The 23,881-nt window shown below is 37.7% G+C and overlaps 1 protein-coding gene across 1 annotated transcript in view; it reads left to right on the top strand.

Moving 5' to 3' along the window:
• The first annotated feature begins 5,672 nt into the window (after positions 1 to 5,672).
• Positions 5,673 to 23,881, top strand: part of PSPC1 (paraspeckle component 1) — a 59,074-nt gene continuing 40,865 nt past the window's right edge. Inside the window, exons 1-3 of the mRNA XM_036910186.2 lie at positions 5,673 to 6,226; positions 12,107 to 12,408; positions 22,264 to 22,359. Coding sequence (XP_036766081.1) covers positions 5,861 to 6,226; positions 12,107 to 12,408; positions 22,264 to 22,359 — 764 coding nt within the window. The 5' untranslated portion in view covers positions 5,673 to 5,860. The remainder of the gene's footprint in view (positions 6,227 to 12,106; positions 12,409 to 22,263; positions 22,360 to 23,881) is intronic.

Below are 23,881 nucleotides of genomic sequence, written 5' to 3' on the forward strand. Positions count from 1 at the left end.
AACTGCAGAAGCAAAGTACTTTGAAAGAAGATACTATCCAGGGGCTTGCCCTTAGAAGAGATCATTGGCAATTCATTCATTTTAACAGGCGGGAAGGTAGCATATATGCATATATAACTGCACATGGAATTAGGTTGTTAGATTTGGGGTTGACAGAATGAGGCAATGTTATTCTGATTGTGCCTTTTTCTTTAATGAAATGAATAGAAGTTGACAATATTGGTTATGATTAAGTTGAGGAGGAGTGTTTATCCGGCGAGAGAGAAAATAGTGTGAAATCATTGTATAGGAAATTAGGTGAGATAAATAACTAGGAGCTGAGGTCCCACCTGATATTTGTGGTTGTGGGTAAATTTGTAATATTTCCAGAATATCTCACCTGGCTTTAGTGCATATGCTTATCAACAGGCATTTCTCAGCGGTGGAGAAAAGTTCATCTCCATATCAATGGGTAATTGCCTGGGCAACAGAGGGCTTATCTGAACCTGAGAGGTGAGGGGGAGGGCTGGTTGGCTTCTGCTGGAGCAGGAGAGAGAAATGCCCCAGACTGCAGTTTGTAAGCAATAAATGGGTTTTAAACTTTATTTCTCCCTTCGACTGATTTTGGTTTTGGAGGTGTTTTGTCTTGGGATTTCCTCTTCCTGGACTTACAAATGGGTAGACTGGTTTCCCCAATGACTCACCCTTTCCTTCAGCAGTGGTTGCAAAATACCCGTCACACCTGAGAGAACCAGGCACTTCTGGGTTGGCTGACTGTAGCAGTTAGGGCAATTTGACCTAATCAGGGTGATTTAGCATACTTCCCTACTAGCTGGGAAACATATGCAGAGCTCCAGCAGGTATTACGGGAGCTGAGCATGAGAAGTATCATCTATAATATGGACCCTGAGGGCCCCAGTGAGGAGTTGTTCACCACGGAAATGAGAAATCTGGTGCTGCATACAGCTCCCCCATGCTTCTTTGGGTCCCTAGTGACCATTCTTGCCCCCCACATAGGGCAACCTAATGCTTAATCTAATAAGTGAGATTACTTGCACTATAGCAAATCTGGGAGAGGTTGAAACAATAAGAGCATGGAAGGAAGTATGGTCTACAATTGAAAGAAGAGGTTCAGAGAGCCCCGTGAAGGTCTCGAGGACCCAGATGTGGGTTGATTTGATATTTGATAAGTGTGGGGGTAGTAAAAGAAAAACTTGATGGGCAGCCCAATAGACTCTTGTTAGAACTGTGGCACCAATTAAAGTCAGAGCAGAGGTTCCAGCCACTGAAGTCCAAGACATGGAAGCTGGAGGCAAAGGCCCATGTCCCGCCCGTGTGCCTGCAGGACTTCCTGGGGGACAATACTCAGACCCTGTCTGGGCCCTAGCTCCCACAGGAGGGCATTTGGACATTGCCATTTGACTGAGGGGGGGGTTAAGTCCCCCACCATGGGGACCATGGGGAATGTGGTGGGGACCAGAGGCCACATGTTGAATTAGCAATTCATTGGTCCCCTGTGAATGTACAATGTGTCTTGGTGCTGGTGGACACAGGAGCTGAATGTTCTCTGACTTAATGGCAACCCTGAATGGTTTCCTGGGACCGCTGCTGTGATAGAGGCTATGGGGTTAAGGTAGTTAGAATGAAGAAAGCCCAGATCCCCTTGGAAGTAGGGTGTTTACCCACTAAGGAGTATATTGTGTACATTTCTCCCATCCCTGAATCTATTTTGGGGGCAGATATCCTGCAGGGCCTGTGGTTACAGACCACTGCAGGTGAGTTCAGACTGAGGATGTGTGTGGTAAGGGTAAGCACACACCTGCAACTCTTCCTGTACCTCAGTGGGTGACAAATACTATACAGTATAAATTCCCTGGGGGGCACAAAGAAATTGGAGAAACTCTAGAGGAGCTGGAGAAGGTGGGCATCATAAAGCCCACTCACAGTCCTTTTAATTCCCCAGTGTGATGAGTGAAAAAGCCAGATGGCTCCTGGTGCATGACCATGGACTACAGAGAACTGAATGAAGTCACACCCCCTTTGCATGCTGTTGTCTCCCCTAGAGCAGCCCTTATGGACACCCTCAGGCATGAGTTAGGGATGTATCATTATGTTGTGGAAATTGCTATGTTTTCTTCTCTATTGACATAGCACAGAAAAGTCAGGAACAGTTTGCCTTCACATGAGAAGGCCAGCAGTGGACATTCACTGTCCTTCCACAGGGATACCTCCACAGTCCCACCATCTGTCATGGACTTGTAGCCCAGGACTTGGCCACATGGAAGAAACTTCCAATAGTGTGGTTGTATCACTACACTGATGGTATCATGCTCACATCTGATTGTCTTGCAGGTTTAGAAGGGGTAATTCCTAGACAGCTGCAACATCTATAAGAGAAAGGATGGGTTGTGAACAGCACCAAGGTTCAGGGATCTAGTTTGTCTGTAAATTTCTTGGGGGTTGTCTGGTTGGGTAAATCTAAAGTTATCCCAGAAGGAGTAATAGACAAGGTCCAGGCTTTCCCCACCCCTACCACTTTGGCAGTATTACAAGAGTTTTTGGGTTTTGTAGGCTCCTGTTGAGTGTTTATCCCACACTTGGCACAAATTCTGAAGGCCTTATCCTATTTGGTACAAAAGGGCATCAGGTGGGGCTGGGATAAAATGTGTGCAGTTACCTCTACCGTTGCAAAGTGGACAAACTAGATGTCTGTGCGACTGGGGCCTCTGTCAGCAACTTGCAAGCCATTTGCTTTGGCATCCCCATGGAATGATGCAGCAGATGACGTGGTCCAGGGCAGAGGGCACTGTGGGCTGTGGGCTGTCAGGAGGCCTTCCTCTGATATTTGAAGACGTCAGCAGAGCCTGACAGGAGTGCATTATGTGAGTGAGCCCCACAGCAACCTGGAGACTACATGACCTGGACACCTCAACACATGGGCCAGTGATGGCCGGCCCTGCTGGCACCTTGGGGACAAGGCCTGGAAGCTGGCCTCCTGTGGTCCTGGAGTAACTGCAGAGCAGCCCCTAAAGGTCAGGGTAGTGCACCCACATAGCTGGAAGGTAAAAGCACTTTGCGGGGAAGTTTGTTTTATTATTGTGGCCAGTGCCTGTGCTTCTAGTAGCTCCACATCCACCCCGTTCCTGCCACCATCTTATCACAGGACCACTCTCTGCACACATCCCACCTGCTCTACCCCATCACAAGACCACTCTGCATGCATCCTACTTGATGGACAGGAGTTGCCTATGCTGACGTCATTAAAACATGTGTTTTAATGCTGTTAAGGTTATTGTCTTCTACAGTCCTTGTGAATTGGGCCCACCTCCTGGCTACAGCTGCTGCTTGCTGAGTGTGCACTGAGCTCCCTACCAGCTCAGCAGCTGGCCTCCTGTGGAATGGGAGAACTATGGACTTAATCTGTGTAGGACTTTGAACCTAACTGGATTCTCAGGCTTGAGGATTATCATGATGTTATTGCTACCTGTATGTCTGCTGTTACTGTATATAATTAATCTGGTTACAGTGCTCTAGATTTCTCACAGCAGAGGCCATTATGGAAGATGGGAAGCATGTAGATTGTGAGGTGAGAATTCTGGAGGGATGGGTTGTCGGGTAAATTGCAGTATTTCCAGAATGTCTCGCTTGACCTTAGCCTATTTACATATACCACAGCTTCTGGGGCGCAGTGAGAAGAGAGGCAGTTCTCCCATCCCTTCCATTGCCTAATTGGTCTGGTGCCTGTCAGTCGCTGGGGACCTGTCTGTGGAGTTTCTCCCAGAAGGGGCGGGTGGAGAGGTGAGCAGGCACTGTGACCCCGGGTGTCTGGGGAGATGGAGAGCTCCGAGGGGGCTTTCCCTAGTGGGGACTGGGAGAAAGGAGAGAGCACACACGAACGGAGCCGGGCCTCCCAGTGAGCAACAAAAGGGCTTCTCCCAATCTAGCCTTTCCCTAGACTGATTTCAGTCACACCGGTTTATTTGCCCCTGGCTGGGAACACTCTTTTCTCCCAGAGCTACAGGTGGTCACGGGGGAGAGAGAGGGTAAAGAAGAGGGAGAGAGGGAGAAGGGGAGTTTATGTTGGCATGCTTTTGGGAGCTGGAATTTTTATGGAAAGAAAGAGGAAAATGGTCTCCTGGTTGCAAGGGATCATGGAGAATGTTGTGTATCCCATCCATAAGTCCAGTGACATATGGGATATAGGAAATAAACCCATTCACTTCTCAGGAAGGCTGCAAGGAAGCAGTTTTCATAGGAAAATCATGTTCCAGTTAAAGCGGGAAAGTGAAGTTCAGAGGAAAAATTAAGGACAGGGGATTTTGTTGATGACAGAGAGTGTTTCCAAGTGCTCACTCAATAGAAGGCTTTGGAACAACTGAGAGGAGGGAGGGATTGGGTCAGATTGAAGAATTTACAGAGCTGTATGGGGATTAGAGTCTGGGTATTAGATTTAGGGTGGTAAACTGAGGTAAATAGGGATTAGTCCTGATGGTGTTCTATTTTTATTTTTTGGATAGTTAAACTTTTTTTTTGGTTTAAGCTATAATTTAAATAACGTAACCTTGACTCTTTTAGTGTACCATTCTACCAAGTTTTGACAAGTACGTAAGATTTTGTAGCCACCACCACCACAATCAAGATATAGTTCCACATTTCAAGATTTCCCTGTGTCCCCTTGTAGTAGCTCCTGGCCACCACTGTATTCTGTAACTACAGTTTTGCCTTTTCCGGAATGTTATGTACACACTACATAACCTCTTGGGTTAGTTTGTTCCTTATATCAGTAGTTTATTCCTTTTTATTTCTGAGCATATCTTAGTATATGAATGTACCACTGCTTATCCATTCACCAGTTAGACATTTGGGTTGTTGCCAGTTTCTGTTGATTCAGATAAAGCCCCTCTAAAGATTAACATACAGGTTTTTGTGTGAACGCAAATTTTCATTTCACTTGGATGCATAGTTAGGAGTAGGATTGCTGTTCTAAAGTAAGCATATGTTCAACTTCATGAGAAAACACTGTTTTGCAATGACTGCTAATTCATTTCCTTTTTACATTCACTGAAGACTTATCATGTGCTAGGAGTGGTACTTGGCAGGATCGAGTAGTTTTGTAGACACTCTGTGGCTCGCAAATCTTAAAATATTTGAAATCTGGCTCTTTAAAGAAATCGCTCGTTGACCCTTGTCACAGAGCATGGTCCATAGGAATTCATGTCTAGTTGTACTACTTTCATAAGCAACTTCATGGAGTCCTTCTCTGAGCTGAATAATCAACAGTACAATTATTTCAGAGTTCATTGATTTATTATGAAATATAATACCTTGCTCTTGAAACTGGGCAGACATAAACGTGTTTTTATGTTTCATTTACTGGGAAATATCTCGTTATTCAATGCTATATATAAAATCTGCAGGTTTCATTTTCCTGTAGTCATTGAAAATTGAGCTGGATATCCATAAAAGAATATGGATATTCCCTAACTCATTGTATTTTCACACATCACCCAATTTTTCCTTTAACTGCAACCAACAATCTAGTCTCCGTTACGCGACTGCGAAACTGCATTTCTCCGAGCTCCGGGCTTGGAACCCGAACGTCTATAATGTCGTGCGCACGCGCGTGCTAGCTACAGAACCGTTGGCGCCAAGGATGCGCAGGCGCATTGGTTCAGGCGACGGCGTCTCTTCTAACCGCGACTTGTGGCCGCGCCATTTTGGATGTGTGGCCGCTGCGAGCGTGAACCTGAGCAGGCGGGTGCCGGCGGGACCGTGTAGCAGTCCTCTCGCTCTCCTTATTCCGTTTCCATAGGTATCTATAGAGACATAGATACGGCTCGAGGATCACGATCACATCCGGTATCGAGGTGAACTCACTACGATGATGCTACGAGGAAACCTGAAGCAAGTGCGCATTGAGAAAAACCCGGCCCGCCTTCGCGCCCTGGAGTCGGCGGCCGGAGAGAGCGAACCGGCGGCCGCCATGGCGCTCGCGCTGGCCGGGGAGCCGGGGCCGCCCGGCCCCGCGCCCCCGGAGGATCGTCCCGACGAGGAGATGGGCTTCACCATCGACATCAAGAGCTTCCTCAAGCCAGGGGAGAAGACGTACACGCAGCGCTGCCGCCTCTTCGTAGGGAACCTGCCCACCGACATCACCGAGGAGGACTTCAAGAGGCTCTTCGAACGCTACGGCGAGCCCAGCGAGGTCTTTATCAACCGGGACCGCGGCTTCGGCTTCATCCGCCTGGTGAGTGTCGGGCCAGGAAGCGGCCGCGCGCCGCCCGCGGGGGGCATCCCCGCTCGGAGGGGGCTCGGGGCGCGGGGCCGCTTCCTGCAGGCTGACGAACGGAGGCCTCGGTCTCACCCGAGATTTCATCGGGCAGGAAGGACCCACCGGCGGGCTTGCTTCTTGAAAAACTCCCCACCTCGTTCTTTGGCTTCAAGCTGACTTGCATGCTTGTAACGGTGAACCTCTTTTTGCCTCTCCTCACCTCAGAGCAGCCCGCCATTTACCTTAAACTGCCCCCATTCCTAAACTCAGCAGCGTTGGGACGGTGTTGAATTCTTAGGTATCTAATGTGTCCCTCCCGAACCTTTCTGGAAATCTTAACGTTTTTGCCGGGAAAGACGAATTATATATACTATTTTTATTTTACTTATATATTTTAGTATTGCAATTGTGTATGTTTTACCCCGTTGTAACTTATATCTTACAAAGTTTTCAATAACATGCAAATATTGTGACTCCCTTATTTATATTTTAAGAACAGCTTGAAGCATAAGGGTTTACAGTTACAGGACAAAATCTCTGTTAGGTTTTCCTGTGTGCTTTGTGGTAATCAGTGTCCGTTATACAACATTATTGCAACTCATATTTAGATGCTTTTTTTTCTCCCAAGAAAATAGGTTTCTTGAAGACATTTTTGCATAAATAGGTGATTTTTGTGTGTTTGACCCTTTCTAGTTTGACCCTCAAATTTTATGTTCATTGCAGTTCATGGGAGCTTTCTTAATGGAATTTCAACTTTGAAAATTGGATTCTCTCCGTGACTGAACAAAGCAAATTTAATATGTAGAGAAAGCTGATTGGAATTAAGTGACATTGAATTTTTTAGGTATTTGAATATCTAAATGGTTTCAAGAAAAGGGTAAATTTTCAAAGGGTATTAATGAGACATGGAATTTACTTAAAATTCAAGCTAGGTAATGCTGTCCTGAACATAAAGTTACAAATAGATTTTATTATCTTTGGAATATTAGTAAAACAGTTGTCACTTCATGCAATTATTTTTAAGTTTCTACAATAAGGTATTACATGCAACTTAAATTTTCCAAAAGGATGTTACTTACTTAACATTTTCATAATCTTTAGCTCTGGCATCATCTTGGTCTATTCTGAAGTTGACATTCTGGGGGAAGAATGGTAGGACTGCATTGCCCTTTGTTTTTGATGACAACAGTTAAATAAGCCAAGAAACATTTTATTGACACGCAAAAGTCTATCTTTAAAGCTACCAATAATCTTTTCTGCTTGTGTGTATTAGCAGTGTCCAGTAGAACTTCTTGCAGTGATCGATATGCTTACGTATCTGTGATGTCTGGTGGAGTAGTCTGCTAGCCGTATGTGACTGTTGAGCACTTGAAATGTGGCCATTGAGGCTGAGGACTTGAGTTTTAAATATTATTTATTATTATTTTAAATTTAAATAGCCACATTTGACTAGAGACTATTTTGTTAAACAGCACAGCTCATTCCTTTTTCTTTCTTTAAAAAAAATCTCTATGGGATTATGAAATGGAAGGTGAGAAGGGCTTCTGCTGTCTGCTTCTTAGGGATATGTTCCTCCAAACTTGTCACCCTAAATTTCTGTGTAGGAAATCAGAAATCAGAATTTAATTTGCAGAGTTGGACTTTATGGATAACTGTTCTGTTTAATATGAGCTCTATTATTAACAGGTAAATTTAAAAGCTTTAAGTATTTCTGAGCTATTATACATATTTTTCTACTTAGGAAAATCATACAGCATGTACCTAATATGAATATAAATAATGATGTAGTGACTGTATGTGTATTGGTGGTGTAGTGGCGCTAAAGTAGTGGTGTGATTATATTTGTTTTTTTTTAGAAACAGTTTTTACTTGTTCAGTAATAAATCTTTAAATGCAAATAAACTTTCTTAGACTAGTAGTTATACTTTTCCAGTTAAGTTGTGAGGTGGGATAGTATTTTTGAGGTGGTATAGTGTCACCATTCCTATTATGTGATGGTGGGCAAAGAATTGAAATGGCAGTTTCTCCTAAGGTTCTTTCTAAACCATATTATGATCCCATGGGACATTAGGGATGAGATAGACTGTGTGTGTATTTTGGATACATTTTGTGGGATTTCAGACCCAAAACCTTAGGTTTTTGACTAGTTGCGGACAGTTTCGATTGTATAACTTAACTGAGAAGTCGTAGTGCATTTTAAATCTAGTTTAATGTTAAAACGAGTATTGGTTTGACCTGAACTCAGTTTCTGCTTTTTTTTTTCCCTCTACTTGTAGCTTTAGTAAGCCAGATTTCTGGAGCAGTGATTCACAGAAGTGTGGTTCCTGTCCAACAGCTTCAGGTCTCTTCCTAGTATAAGCAGAAGACAGCTTGAATTATTTTCCCTGCTATTCATGCTAGCATTGTTGACCCTAAATCATCTCAAAAATTGTCTTGCTTCATCAGTTAACTGAGAAATTGTTAGAAGTGCAAATTCTAGGGCCTCACCGTAGATCTACTTGAATCAGAAATTTTAGGGTAGGGGCCCAGCAATTTTGGGTTTCAACCAACTCTCCATGTTATTTTTATGCTTGCTAAAGTTTAAGAACCATTCTCTAATGAAAGAATTAAACATCAACTGAATTTACTTATTTAGTTATTGAATACTAAATCCCTTCCCCTCATCTGCTTTTTTTAAATTATGGAAGGATATATGCTTCTTACAGAATGTTCAAATGTTAGAGAAAACATAGCAGAATCCATTTAGTGGACCTGACCAGCATATAATTTCAAATCAAGATATTCTAGAGAAGTTTTCTTAATTACAATATTAACAGTAGGGAATGATCTTCCCTTCCTCTAGTAAACTTACTAAGTGTGATCATTGTTTAACCTTTGTGTAATTATACAGTAAAAAGCCATTCTGTATATTGTATTGTAAATTGAGTTTTTCATTTAATATATCTGTGACATCTTTTCATGTCATTACATTCTTTTTAATGACCATACTGTATTTCTCAGTATGAATGTACTGCTAGTTAACCAGCTTTCTCTTAATTGACTTGAATGCTATTTCCATTTTGGATCAGTGGATTTCCTTAACTTAGTACTTTTGTAGTGGGGAATTTTAACCAATAGTAAACTGTGGGAGAAAAGATCACGTGCTTTGGAAAGGTTCTAATGGAAATCATTAGTCCCTAGTTCAGTCCCATCTTGGGGTAGTCACTTAGCTTCTTTTTGTTTTTTTGTGTATTCCTTTCAGTTAAGAATCTATAGTTTTACTTTTTATGCAGTGATGCTGGGATACCAGTTGGAAGCTAGGATTTATGGCATACTGGTGGAGACTGAATTCTGAATAGATTAAGATCTATATTTGAAATAGGATCTTGGGCAAGTTAATTCTCTAGGCCCGTTTCCTTATATGTGAAGTGGGGACAGTAACCATTTCATAAGATTGTTGGTGAGGGTAATGAAAAGTAATGCATGTGTACACACACGTTGGTAATGGCTGGCATGTAGTAAATAAGTACGTGGCACAAGCTATTCTGAGGGATGAAGTAAAGAAATCTTTGGTTTCGTTTCAAATATGTAATTTTAAATGATTTTACAGATGCTTAAGAAAATTTGACTTCATGGATAACTTTACTGTTTAATCTGAGCTGTTATTAACACATAAATTTAAAGGCACGTTTGGAGCAGCAATTCTCAGATGGTTGGTTTTGCTTCCCAGGGGACATTTGACAATGTCTGAAGACATTTCTGGTTGTCAAAAGGTGGATCTTCTGGCATAAACATCCTACAATGGCCAGGACAGCCCCTCACCACAAGAATTACCTTGCCCATAATGTTGGTAGTGCTGAGGTTGAGAAACCCTGATATAGAACCATGAAAGGTACAAATTTTGAAAAAGGATTATGGCATTTAAAATTTCTGACAGCATAAACATTTTATTTGGCCACAAAGTATTACAAATTGAACTCTCTGCCATCAGTTAGACAATTGATTTAACGTAAAAATTGCTTACCCTGAAAAAACAAAATGTGTGATATTATGACTATATCAAAAAGGAGATGCCCTTTAGAAACACAGTTTTAGAGTCAACACCAGGTTCTCTCTATCCTCCTCCCACTCAAATTTCAGATAACAGAAATGAACATCCGTACATCCACCACATAGATTTTACAATTAAATTTTGCTGTGTTTTTCACATAAACATCTCTCCATCCATGACTTGAATCTTAAGCATGCCAACATGCTTATCATTAACTAGAGTCCAGTTTTTTAAAGGTATTTGAAATCTACATACAGCAAAGTGCAGACATTTTAAGTGATTGTAGACATACCTGTTTCATTAAAACCCCAAGATACAGAACATCATCATCACCCTGTGAAATTTTTCTTCATGTCTCCCTTCCCATCCCCAGTTATATCTGCAGCATTTTAATTCAAGGCTCCATTCCTAAAAAATCTACCTTTGAGAGTTGTTAGATTATATGACGTATTAGGTACAAAGTACTTATCACTTGTTAAGTATATTCATTAAATGTTTGCTGGTATTACTGCTGCTATTAGAGTAATAAGCAAAATGGCCGTTTTGAGTATCTGTAAAAAGGTTATATTTATCTTTGTAAAATTAGTTTAGATTTTTGCATAAGTGGAGTAATTGAAAGTTGTGAACATTTTAGGGACTGAATAATGACCTAATGTGATCTTAAGACTTTTCCTAAGACAGTACATTTGTATTCTTACAAATGCATATAAAGCCTATTTCAGTCCTTCCTGGAAAGTTGTCAACACAAAGAAAAAGAAAATATCTGTATTAAGTTTATCAGCTTGTTTGTTTTAGATGCCTATATTCTGTTCCAACTTGGAATTCTTCAAGGAGGAAGTTCTCTTGTGATTTTAGCAGTAAACATATTTTCTAGTTCACAGTAAGTGCATTTGCACTGCTTCTCTATATAATGGAGAAAACTCTATAGGCCATGAAACGTATTTGCTTCTGTCAATATAATGGTGAGAAACGTGTAACCCAAGAAAGTATTTCAGGAGAAGTGGTTAAAAATACCTAATAGTAGTTTTTACAGATAATGTTAAAGAGAAATGGAAATTAAAAGTTAAGGGGATTTGTCTGGCTTTGGAGAGATAGGATGATTAATTAAGATATGAATATCATAAAAGTGTGGTATACAGAGAATTAGTCTGTTTTCCATAATAGTTTCTGGTAACTGGTACTTTGTTTTGAGTGATGCAGTATTTCTTTTAATATATGTTGGAGATTTTAAAAAGATACTGCTTTGAATATTTAATTACTGATAGTCTGTTTATGAGCAGGTAGTCTTTATAAGTGATTCTGATTACTTACAACAGGACATTGGGGTTGGGATTTTGTATGGTTGACTGTTAAACCACACAGTTAACTGTGTGGGTCAACTTACATGCGATTTTTTTTTTTCCAATAAATATAATGGCAAAATTTTTGAAGATTTGCAACAATTTGAAAAATTTGTCTAGCTTTCTTTATTGTAAAATACAGTAATATGTGTTAATCAACTGTTTACGTTACTCTCAAGGCTTCTGGTCAACATAGCTATTAATAGTTAAATGTTTGGGGAGTCGAGTTATACTTGGATTTTTGACTACGTGATTGTTGTTGCCCCAGCCACTGCATTGTTCAGGAGTCAGCTATACCTGAAATATTTAAGATTACTTATTTTTGAATAGTTAATAAAATGCATGTGATAACCAAAATTGACACAGAAACAAAGTGACCCTATCAGTCATTTTCTAAAGCTACCAAACTCTCCTCCCTAGAAACAAACCACTACTTAAAATTTGTGTTGCTATTATCTTTAAAAAGTGATTTTTCCTTCTAAAAAGGAATCCAGAACACTGGCTGAAATTGCAAAAGCAGAGCTGGATGGCACCATTTTGAAGAGCAGACCTCTACGAATTCGTTTCGCTACACATGGAGCAGCCCTGACTGTCAAGAACCTTTCTCCAGTTGTTTCCAATGAGCTTCTAGAGCAAGCATTTTCCCAGTTTGGTCCAGTAGAGAAAGCCGTTGTGGTTGTGGATGATCGTGGTAGAGCTACTGGAAAAGGTTTTGTAGAATTTGCAGCAAAACCTCCTGCACGAAAGGCTCTGGAAAGATGTGGTGATGGGGCATTCTTACTAACAACGTAAGTTTCAAACATCTTGTCATTCTTTTTTGCAGTTCTTTTATTCTTTTCTTTGTTCGTGGAGTTCTCTTTACTTCTAGTTCATACTTTCTTGGTATGTGGTAAGTAGGTGTTGAGTAAATAACTCAATAAATATAAATAAGGAATTTTTGTGTATCTAGGAGTCAGGAGTGATACCTTGTTTAAACTTAAGTGTATTGCCTGTTGATTATCAGGAATGTTTCACAGTATCATTTTGATTCAGCTTACTGAATGTTATATGCAAAGCAAAACTATATTTAAATAATAAATGAATGATATTTTAATTAATACTTACATATATTTTACATACATTAAAATGCACCCAATTTTAAATGTAGAGCTCATTGAATTTTAACAAATGCATGTACTCAAGTAACCTATCACCATAATTAAGATATAATTTCCATCATCCAACAAAAGTTCCTATATGCCCTTTTGTAGTTATTTCTCACCTCATCTGTCAATAGACCGCTGTTGATCTTTCTGCTACTATAAATTAGTTTTGCCTTTCCTGGATTTCACATAAATGAAATCATATAGTATATACTCCTGTGTGTCTCATTTCTTTTACTTAGCTTAATGTTTATGAAATACCATCCATATCATTATATCAGTATTTTGTTACTTTTTATGGTTGAGTTGTATTCCATCATTGGGATGTAGCTGCAGTTTGTCCTGTGTCCTGGATGTCCTGATTGCCTCTTGCGAATGAAGTTTTTACAGACATTTGTGTGCCAGCCTTGTGAATATTATGATTTCATGTGGCTTGGGTAATATTTAGGGGGTAAATGCCTGTTTATAAGAAATTGCAAACTGTTTTCCAAAATGTTTGTACCATTTTAAAACATTCCCTCCAGCAGTGCATGAAAGCATTCTAGTTGCTCTGTATCCTCAGCAACAACTGATATTTTCAGTCTTTTAGATATTCTGTTGAGTGTAAAGATGTCTAATTGTGGTTTAAATTTTATTTTCCTAAAAATTAGTGATGAGCGTCTTTTCATCTGGTGTTTGGGGCTGTTTTATATCTTTTGTGAACAGTCTGTTGAAACATTTTGCCTCTTTAATTAGGTGGTGTGTCTTCCTGGATTAAGGTACAAGTCTAGGTATAAGTCTGCATTGTGACTGTTTCTTCTAGTGACTTGGTTTTTAATTTTCTTAATAGTGTTCTTCAAAGAGTGGAGCTTTTCGTATTTCATGAAGTCCACTTTATCAGTTTTTCTCTCTTAATGGTTTGTGCTGTTTGTATATTACTATATGATATCTTTACTTTTCTAAAGTAGCAAAGCTTTTGTCACATTTTGTTGAGAAATTTTACAGCTTTTAATTTATGCCTGTGATCTATTTTGGGTATGATGTGAGGTAACAATTCATTTTTATTTAATAGGATACACAGTTCTAGCACTGTTAATTGAAAAGATTATGATTTTCCCCTTTGTTACCTTTTACCTTTATCAAAAATCTGGGGGAAAAAAATTGCCCTTGTTTATGTTTCGTTGATCATTATGTCTGTTAACCAGTACTGACTGTACTTCCTTAATAGCTTTGTCCTAAGCTTTGAAACCAGGTAATATCGCCCAACTTTATTAATTTTTTCATCATTGTTCTTGTTATGTCTTTGTATATCATTACTTTAAACCCAGCTTGTCAATTTAAAAACTGCTGGGCTTTTGATAGGTACTGTGTTGAATCTACAGATCATTCTGAGGAACATTGACATCTTCACAGTATTTACTTTTTCCAATCTGTGAATGTGGTGTATCTCTCCATTTACTTTAAAATATTTTTAACTGCAGGCATACCTCAGAGGTAATTGGGTTTGGTTCCAGACCACCACAAAAAAGCGATTATCGCAGCAGAGTGAGTCAAGTGAATATTTTGTTTTCTCAGTGCATATAAAAGCTGTATTTACACTATACTGTAGTCTATTAAGTGCATTAATTAGCATTATGTCTGAAAAAACAATGTACACATCTTTATTAAAAAATACATTATTGTGAGAATCCCAAATTGTCACATATATGAAGTGAGCAAACGCTGTTGGAAAAATGGCTCTGATAGAGTTGCCTAGATTGCCACAAACTTTCAATTTTTCAAAAACAAAAACACAAACTGCAAGACCTGAGAAGCACAATACAGTGAGATATGCCTGTAATTATAATAGTCCTTCAACCTGTTGCCATATTAACATGCCTTTCCTTTCAGTTCGTCCATAAGGAAGTCCTTAGTCTTCAGACTGGATTTGTAAAAATTTCTTAATTGAGTATTGCATTGATTCCTTTTATCTATGATAACTGCCCGCCTTTGACACTTCTTGTGCTGTTGATTGGTCATTAAAATACTTTAGGGTTTGGGGAATTGTATACAGAGATAATGTAAAAATTGTTTCTTGGCCTCATGGAGCTTAGTTTGGTGAATTGTAAAGCATTTTTCGATTTGTTTTTGATTATTTACTTTTCATGCTAAAGCTGTAACTCATGCTGCATCTGCTATTTTACAACACTGCCAGTTTGTTCTCATACACTTTGGTTTTCCTGTCCTCCAGATCCAGGTGTTGCTCTCCATTTCATTCACATTTTGCTAAGATGTTATATCTTCAGGAAGCTATTTTATCTTAAAATACCCATCCCTTCTGCACCATCACTGATGCTTTACTTTCCAGTTTATTTTTCTTCATAGAACCTAACTGTTTTAATTTGCATGTCTTTCTCTGCTGTAGAATGTAAGCTCCGAGAGGGCAGGAACCTTGTCTTGGTCAACACCTTAATCCCAGCACCTAATATTCTATTAATTCCTGACCACATAGTAAGGTTATAATAATTATTTAAGGAATGAAGGAACTAAAGCAATAGGTAAGGCATGTGATTAGTATTTTTATTTTTCCACTGCAAGCTTTGATTAATTGGTGTTAGAGGTTATTGGCCAGACATTGGTAAATGATAACAATTTTATACAAATGCTTTTTAGAATAATTCAGTAAAGTTTTGAGGGAATGGGCTAGGTGTTGAACATTTCATTATCTGTCAGATCTTTCATAATTATGGTCTTTTGGATTTCCACAACACTGGTTATTTCAGATGAGAAAATTGGCCCAGAGATGTTAAGTAATTTGCTTAAAATTGCACAGGTAAAACACGTTTGGTCTGATGTCAAATCCTGTGCTTTTTGTACTGTAAGAGAAGTGGTTTATTCTTTCTGTAGACACTCCTTGCTCAGGAACTTGGTTAGTCAAACCTCATAGAACTCAGGATGCTCTTCCTGCTGTTTGGATAGTTGGTCTCAGCTAAAGGGTCTCTTCAGGGAGAGGATTTTCCTGACTACCTTATCTAGTGAGTTCCCTCTGTTGGCCTTTCTGGCAGCATTTTTTTCTTCTTAACTTTAAAAATGATTATTTTATTTGTTTACTCATTTTTTTTTCTTCTCTTGTAAGACCTTAGGGATTTTGGTATCCCTAGCTCCAAGTACAATCTTGGTACATATTAGGTAGTCAAATATTGATGGATGACTGACTGAATCTCATATATCTGAGATAATACAAGCAATTTATAGGAGTGGTATCATAAGAGTTTAATTTCTACATGTAGACATCTTGTGTGATCAAAACTTCTGTGATAAGTGCTTTTAAGTTGTCATAAAATGTATACTATATGTGGTTTTAGGTAAACAGCCTTGTGTAGTACATAAAATAAGCACACATTATGCAAAAGTATGTGTAAATTACATATTTTTGCTGTTTTGAAATGATAGAAGAAGCATTAAAATGGGGAGAAAAGGAAAATTTAAAACCTTTACCTTTAATGGTATGTCCACATCTTTAAACACTAAGAGTCACACCAAGATGATTTATAGATGCTCATGCCCTAGAGCTACAGGAATTGAGTAGGACACTATGCCTAGATTATGCCTAGAAATTGAGTAGGCATGATGATAGGTGCTCATCATGAAAGTTAGATTTTCTCTCTCTGGCCTTTTTTTTTTTTTAAGCTCATTGCAGGTTAAATTAAAATACAACATTTTGCCACTTTTCTTTCCCCCACTGTGTACACAAAATTTTTTTGCTAATTAATTTGAGAATCAGCTATAGGTACCATACTTTACCCGTGCAATGTAGTACTTGGTATGTATCTCCTAAGAATGTTCTCTTATACAGCCACAATCTAATTGTCATACTGAGGAAATTTAATGTTAGTATACTATTTTAATCTAATATATACAGTTGGTATTTAAGTTTCCCCCATTGCCTAACAATATCTTTAAAAACTTTTTTCTATCTAGTATTCAGAGATTAAACATGGAATTTAGTTACCATGTCTATAATTCCCTTTTGTCTGTAATAGTTTTCTAAATGACAAAAATGTCAGTGTCATGACACTAGTATTTTTGAAGAGTTCAGGACAATTGTTTTTTAGAATGTGCATTGATTTGGATTTGTTTCCTTTTAGGCTTTTAAGGGTTTGCACTGTTACTCTCTTTTTTAACTTTGTAGGAAAGAAGATTCCAATATATAAAGAACTTCATTTTTCACTACTTATTTTATTACCTTTGGGATTTATTTATTATAGTAAACCCAAGAATTTCTCATTAATAGGCATCCTCTTTTTACAATGTTTTCCTTACATTTATGTTGTGAGCTGTTCTCATATCATTAAAAATGCTGTATAGTACTTCATTATATTTATGCCAGACTTAACTATTCATTTATGGGACATTAGACATTTTATTACTAGATATGTAGGTTGTTTCCCTTTTTCTATGATAAAAACAAGCCTTGTGACAAACATTATGGGTACACATTCTTTGTTTCCTAGGTTTATATTTTTATTTTGTTTCTGAATAGGATTTAGGTACTGGTTATGTAAAAGCTAAGATTCTCTGACTAGATTTTTATGGGCAGACTTACTCCAGAATTTCCTTGGAAAAAGCATAAATGGTTTCCTTTTAAAGTATTTGAACTTTGGTAACCCAAACGCTATTAAAAGTCAAGGATTCAAGAGTGCAAGACTATTTGTAAAGCCTTAAACTTTGGAGATACCCTCCTGACTTGTATTACATGAGGAATAATCTCTTTTCTGTTATGACTAGTAATGTGGCTCAAATTCTTGTTGGGTGTAGCATTACTGTATATGCTAATTATTTGTCCCTTTTATTTTTGTTTTTTTTGGGGAGAGAGAAAATTTATTCCTCCCTATGCCTGTTCTCTTTCAACTCTATATTTCTGTGCTATTGATTCAGGAGAGAGACATTTGTGGCTTTAATAGTGGTTTTTAAGATTGACGGCTAGATATTTAAATAATTCTTTAGTGTAAAGTAAAAACAAATTAAAACTTTCTTTTTTTGATCTGTTGGCAAAGATTTAAAAATATCCAGTGAATGAAAGTGAAGCCACATGACTATTTTTAAAACTCCTGGTGCTAATAGAAATTGGTTATTTTGTTTCTGGATGGGATTTAGGTACTGATTATGTAAAAGCTAAGATTCTCTAACTAATGTAACAGAGGTATATTTTAAGTAAATATTTTGACTCAAAGGTTTGGTGTGTCCCTTTATATCTGGTTTATCACTTCATTTCTAATAAAACTTGGACAGATAAATTTCTTAGCAAATGGTCAAGTAAATTATATGTACAGTGGATTAATGTGTAGTTACTTTGCAAAAAATATTTCATGACACTGGAAGATAAAACACTCGAGAAAAATTTTTTAAATGGAGTACATACCATAAAGTCAGAAAGTAGACTAATAGTTGCCAGAAGCTCAGGGGCAGGGGAGTGGGGAGTTAAAGGTTAATAAGTTTGGGATTCCTTTTTGGGGTGATAGAAATGTTTTTGGATTAGATAGTGATGTTGGTTGCACATTCTAAAAACCACTGAGCTGTATACTTAAAAAGTGAATTTTAGGTTATGTGGATTGTATCTCCATAAAAATAAAAACAAATTCCATCTTTGTTTATGGAAGAACATAATGGCAGTGCACATATGCTGTGTTAACAACTGCTCAAAACCTTTTCATTATAATCATTAATTTAGCAAGAAAAAAGGAAGGACTCAAAACTAGATGTATGCTGTGATAAACCTTGTGTTATTAAACTAGTGAGAAAAAATGTGAGTATGTCAGCAGAAGTTATAATTGATGAGTATACTTACAGGTGTATCTTGGGCATCTTCAAGGCCATTCTGAGGTTTTGTGGATCTTAGGAAGACTCAGGTCTCAGCAATGTAGTCTTATAACTAAGATTTATTACAGTGAAAGTATACAGAAGAAAAATTAGTAAAGGAAAAATGTACATGGGGTGAACTCTGGAGGAAACTTGGAAGGTAAGCTTCTAAGACTCCTTTACCAGTTGATTCACACAGGACCTGCTTAATTCCTCCAGCAACTAGTTGAGACAGCATGAATGAAACGTTACCTGTCGGGAGGTTCACCTAATCCTAGGTGTGTGTGTATGTGAGTGGGTAGAAGGTGGAGTGTCAGTTTTGTATTCCCATTTATCTGACTTTACCAAAATTTCAGACTTAGAAGGAAACAAACTCAGAAGGGTCAACATAAACTATAGTGTACAAACAACTTTGGCACAGAAAATCAGTCCTATTGGTTAGGGTGATGGGATAGCATTGTCAGGCCTGCTATGTTACTTTTTTCTGCATATAAGTGATTGTTCCACTAAGAGTTTTTTATACTTTACTATTTTATACTTATGTTTAAAAGGGATTACTTTCCAACATTTTATTTGCTTCATCACGTCTTTCCATTAAATGGGATTACTTTTAGATTCAGAAAAAATATTAATAAAAGCAGCATTGCAATATTTCTTTTTTAATATTGGAAATGAGATTATCTAGACCTACCTGCTGGTGGTAGAAGTATAAATTACAACTTTGTGGAAAAGCACCCTTAACCTTCAGTATTCAATCAGTGTTAATTGGGTCCAATTTTAGTTTTTACTTTCTTTTTTGAGCAGTCCTAATTATTTTTAAGAATTGATTTTTATTACTTCTTCTTGAGGTCTTCAAAATAACAAATCTAAAAAGTAGAATAAACTCTTTTCAACCTTAAAATTATCATATGGGTCCCACTGAGTCATTTTATAACTTTAAGATAGAGACTTAAGATTTTATTTTTCCTCTGTCATAAAACATCTTACTTCATCATCCTAAGAATTACTCTTAAATTCTCAACTATTTTTTAAAAAACAAATGAAAATCCCTTACAAAATGGTGTACGTTTGCATAGATGATTTAGTAGTGAAACAAATTGTCATAATTACATAATCCCTCATTTTTTAAAATTGCATGCACAAAATATGGTATTGTCTCTTAAATCACCATGTTTTTAGTACTGTATATTTCACCGTGTTCTCACAATTCTAAAGAGGTAGTCGAACAGGTGAGGAATGATCAGTTATAAATAAGTTAATCATGTATCTTATAGAAAAGATGAAAACCTTGAATGCAGGCCAGTTGCTGTACATGCATACATCTGAAATGGTGGCATTTTATATACAGGATGTCTGAAGAAAGCATGTATAGGTGATTCATTCTGTGTTAAATTATGTATATCTAGTGGAAAGGAAAATTAGAAATAGATGTTCATGAAGCATGATCAGAGGTCTTCTCCAGATGACAGGATTTCATGGGACTTACATTCTTCTATAAAAATTATTATGCTGTTTAAATTTCTCCAAAATGGAACATTTATCACTTAGACAACCAAACTGATGATTAGGGACAAAGTGAGGAGAAAACCTAAAGATAATTCCAGATTTAACATTGTGGTAGACCACTTTGATTTGTTCTGTCAGTCTTTTTTTTTACATACAATACTTACCTATAATTGTAAAAGAGTTAGTTTAATAATTATACCTATAAACAATTTAAGTTAGGTTTTAAAAACTTTTGTTAACGTCTGAAGATCAAAGTGGAATAAACAAGATTGGCAAGACAACAGGGAATTTTCTACAGGGAGTTGTTGATACAGTGAAACCATAAATGTTCACATTTTTGCATATATCCCAGAGAAAACATGACACAATTCCTTAAGGACTGTGTATACCACACATGGTCTTTTTGTATTATATAATGTGATAAATGTGGTTTTGATTGATCTTTGCTCACTTATTCATGTATCTTTTTAGAAATGGAATCACAGGAACAAGGCATAAATATATACCATTTGCCATGTGTATGAATTGGTCAGGTTTTTCTCAGGGCTGTACTCCCCCCCAGCATGTATAAGAGTGTGGCCCATATTCACATGTGAAAATTGAAAATTTATAGTAAAAATTAGTTGACATTATTTGCGAGTGTAGACGAGATGTTACTCTTTTTTTCACCATTTCCTTGACTTCATAAAATTAATCTTGTCAATTCTAAGTAACTTGTCATATTCTGAATAACAAATGTATGTGTTTCTTCTTGAGTCTCCTTTCCTGATTTTTCTCTTGGGTGTTGGTGTCCTTGTGGTATTGAGGTGGCTGGGTATGACTTCTGCTTTTATTGGCCTCTGCTCAGGTGTAGTTCTTACTGTCCCTATTAACTATTCTGATATTTGTGGTCCTGCCATGGCTTCTAGCGGGTATGTGGTCCCTATAGTGCATCTTCTTTTCTATGTCCTTGGGTACCTGTGGGTTCTCTTAGAAGTTCCATGGGTTGGGTGGGCCCAGAAGCTCTCAGTTGCTTTCTCAGACTTTTGTGGGTTGTGTGTAGTCTTTGCGGCTGTTCTCATTTTTTATTTCCTGTTTTAACATGTTGGATATGAGGTCTCAACCTTGGAAATGGAGGCCTGTTGTTTTCCTTTTGAGTTCCTACTCAAGTTTATCTGAGGTTTCTGTGATCTCAGTGTCTCCACCACCCCATGTTATTCCATGCCTGCTTCTGATTCTTTTGCTCTGAAATGTCTCTCCTATTCCAGGAATCATTTTTAAATAATGATTTTTATATTTTTCCCTACAGTTCAGGATTTAAACTCTCATAATCTTTCTTGATCTTTACTTAATTGTGAAGGGAAGCTTTTAGAATCCCCTTAACCAAAGCACCTTCACCTTTCTGGATCTTTTGTTAACACCTCAGAAGTTAAGTGATTTGTTTTTCTCTGAAGCATCTCTGTTTAGAAGGCAGAATAAATAGATTTTACTGCTGCTTGCCTCATGGGAGACTGATAGAAATATTTTAGTATCAGTATATCATCCACTCCACTTACTGCCCTTCTTATTTGTCTTTCCCCAGTGAACTTTCCCTTCCTCCTGTTTAATTTAGGAAAATAACAGAGGGTTTTCAAGTTAATAGCTTCCATCATCCACTCTTCTTGTCTTTCTCTCCTCCCAACTTTCTCCTCAGTGTGTTGTGTCTTTTGGTTCTCCCTCCTCCTTTTTTGCTTGGCTGATGTCTTTCAGGTTTCATTTTAGGTTTTATAAAGACTGAACCAGACTGTTAAGACACAGAGAGGCAGGGAGGTGGGTGGAGATGCAAATTTGAGGCAGTGGGATCTGGGGATGGTGATACCACATACGTAAACATGAGTTAGGTACTTGTTCTTTTCCATCATACTTTGTAAAAGTTAACTACAGTGGTTATACAGGTTCCTAGTTGTTGATCTTCTTTTCTGTCATCTTGAATAGACAATGTTCTAAATTTAAACAAGCATCTCTCACTTTTACATTTGTGTCTAGCACAGCAAATATTTATTGACTGGTTTTATGAATGTATATGATAACTTAGGAGACATTTTTTTCAAGAGAGAAATTTTCCAAGTACATACATATCTTGGAATTATATTTATAAGAGGAAATTTATTCTAAACACTCTATTGTATTAATTTTTACTGATGCTTTTTACCTATCCAGGACTCCTCGGCCAGTCATTGTGGAGCCTATGGAGCAGTTTGATGATGAAGATGGCTTGCCAGAGAAGCTAATGCAGAAAACTCAACAATATCATAAGTAAGATTTTATTAATAAAAGGTATTTTAGCAATCAAGGGTATTTATTACATTGTATTTGTTATCAAGTATTGTTGACTGTAAGGTGTCTTAGTATTATAATCTGATTAATAGAGTGGTTTTGTCCACATGGAATGCTAATGTTCTTTTGTATATGGGTAAAATAGTAACTTAGAAAAGTTTCTACTTTTTCTAACTCTGCAGGTGTGGGTAGGTAGGAGGAGATTGTCAGTAATTATGCCAGAGAAATAGTGAAGTCTAGGTAACATGAAAATACTTAATTTATATGCTTCAGCTGTATTATAAGTTAAAAGAAGACTTTATTGAAGAGCAGAGTAAGGGAGGACCTAGTTAAATAATGTGGTACAAGATAAGAAGACCTCTTAGGGGTTAAAAAAAGCTTATTTTCAAAATGTATATTATTCTTTTACCAATTCCTTTTCACTCAATATGAAAAATATTTTTACATAAGTTGTTTATGTGAACATATTGTGTTGCTTTTGACCTATCTCTTGCTTATTATGACAAAACCATAGCATATTTTCCATGCATGAATTCAGCAAATATTGAAGCGCCTTTGTGCCAGGCCCTGTTCTAGGTGCTGTGTGACTGAGTGGTTTCTGCCATCATGAAGCTTATATTTCTGGTGGTGGAGAGATACAATAAAGAACAGATGAAAGATTATAAAACATTCTAACTAGTGAGGAGTACTACTTAAAAAGACCACTAAAGTAAGGTATAAAGGTGTAGGTCAAAAGTAGGCATGTTTAAAGCTGATTAATACTAGCAAATGGTTCTTGAGAAATATACCAATTTACACTCATTGGTGTTTGTATAAAAGTATTTTTCTTCATCCTGACAAAAAAAATTCACGTTACAATTTTAAGATCTGATAGTCTGTTCAAGATGGTATTATATGCATGTTATTTTAATTAGCATTCTTTGATTTTAGTGTAATTGCATGTTTTCCCTTGTAGTTAATTTAAATGACAGAGTACTTTCTATATGCCTGGTACTGGAGATGTATCATGAACAAAATAGACCAGAAATTCATGCTTTTTGGGGATGGTAAGGAAGTAAATAAAATGAGTAAGATACATATGGCAAAAAGAGACAGGGCAAAGTGGTTGCTGGGACACAGAGGAGTGTGGCTGTTTTATAGACTTGGTTAGGGAAGTCTGTTTGAGAAGGGTGACATTTGATGAGCAGCTTGAAGGAGAGGGAGAGGAAGCTAGCCATGTAGCTATCAGAACAGGGATGGAGTAGAGAATAGTGGTCCCACAGTAGGAATAGTAACTATCAGGGCCTTGAGGGGAGGACTCTGGCACTGTTCCAGGAACAGTAGAGAAAATCTGTTTAGCCTGGAGCGTGGCATATAAGGGGGGCAGAGTAGTAGGGATGAGGTAGAGATAGGGCATACTAGGAGTACAGATTATTGGGCTTTGTAGGCTGTTGAGCTACTTTGCCTTTTGTATTTTAGAGAAAAGAAGGAGCAGAGTAGTGACTTAAGTTTAACAGTAGTT

This window comes from Manis pentadactyla, chromosome 2 (genome assembly GCF_030020395.1).
Source record: "Manis pentadactyla isolate mManPen7 chromosome 2, mManPen7.hap1, whole genome shotgun sequence".
Classification (NCBI taxonomy): Eukaryota; Metazoa; Chordata; class Mammalia; order Pholidota; family Manidae; genus Manis; species Manis pentadactyla.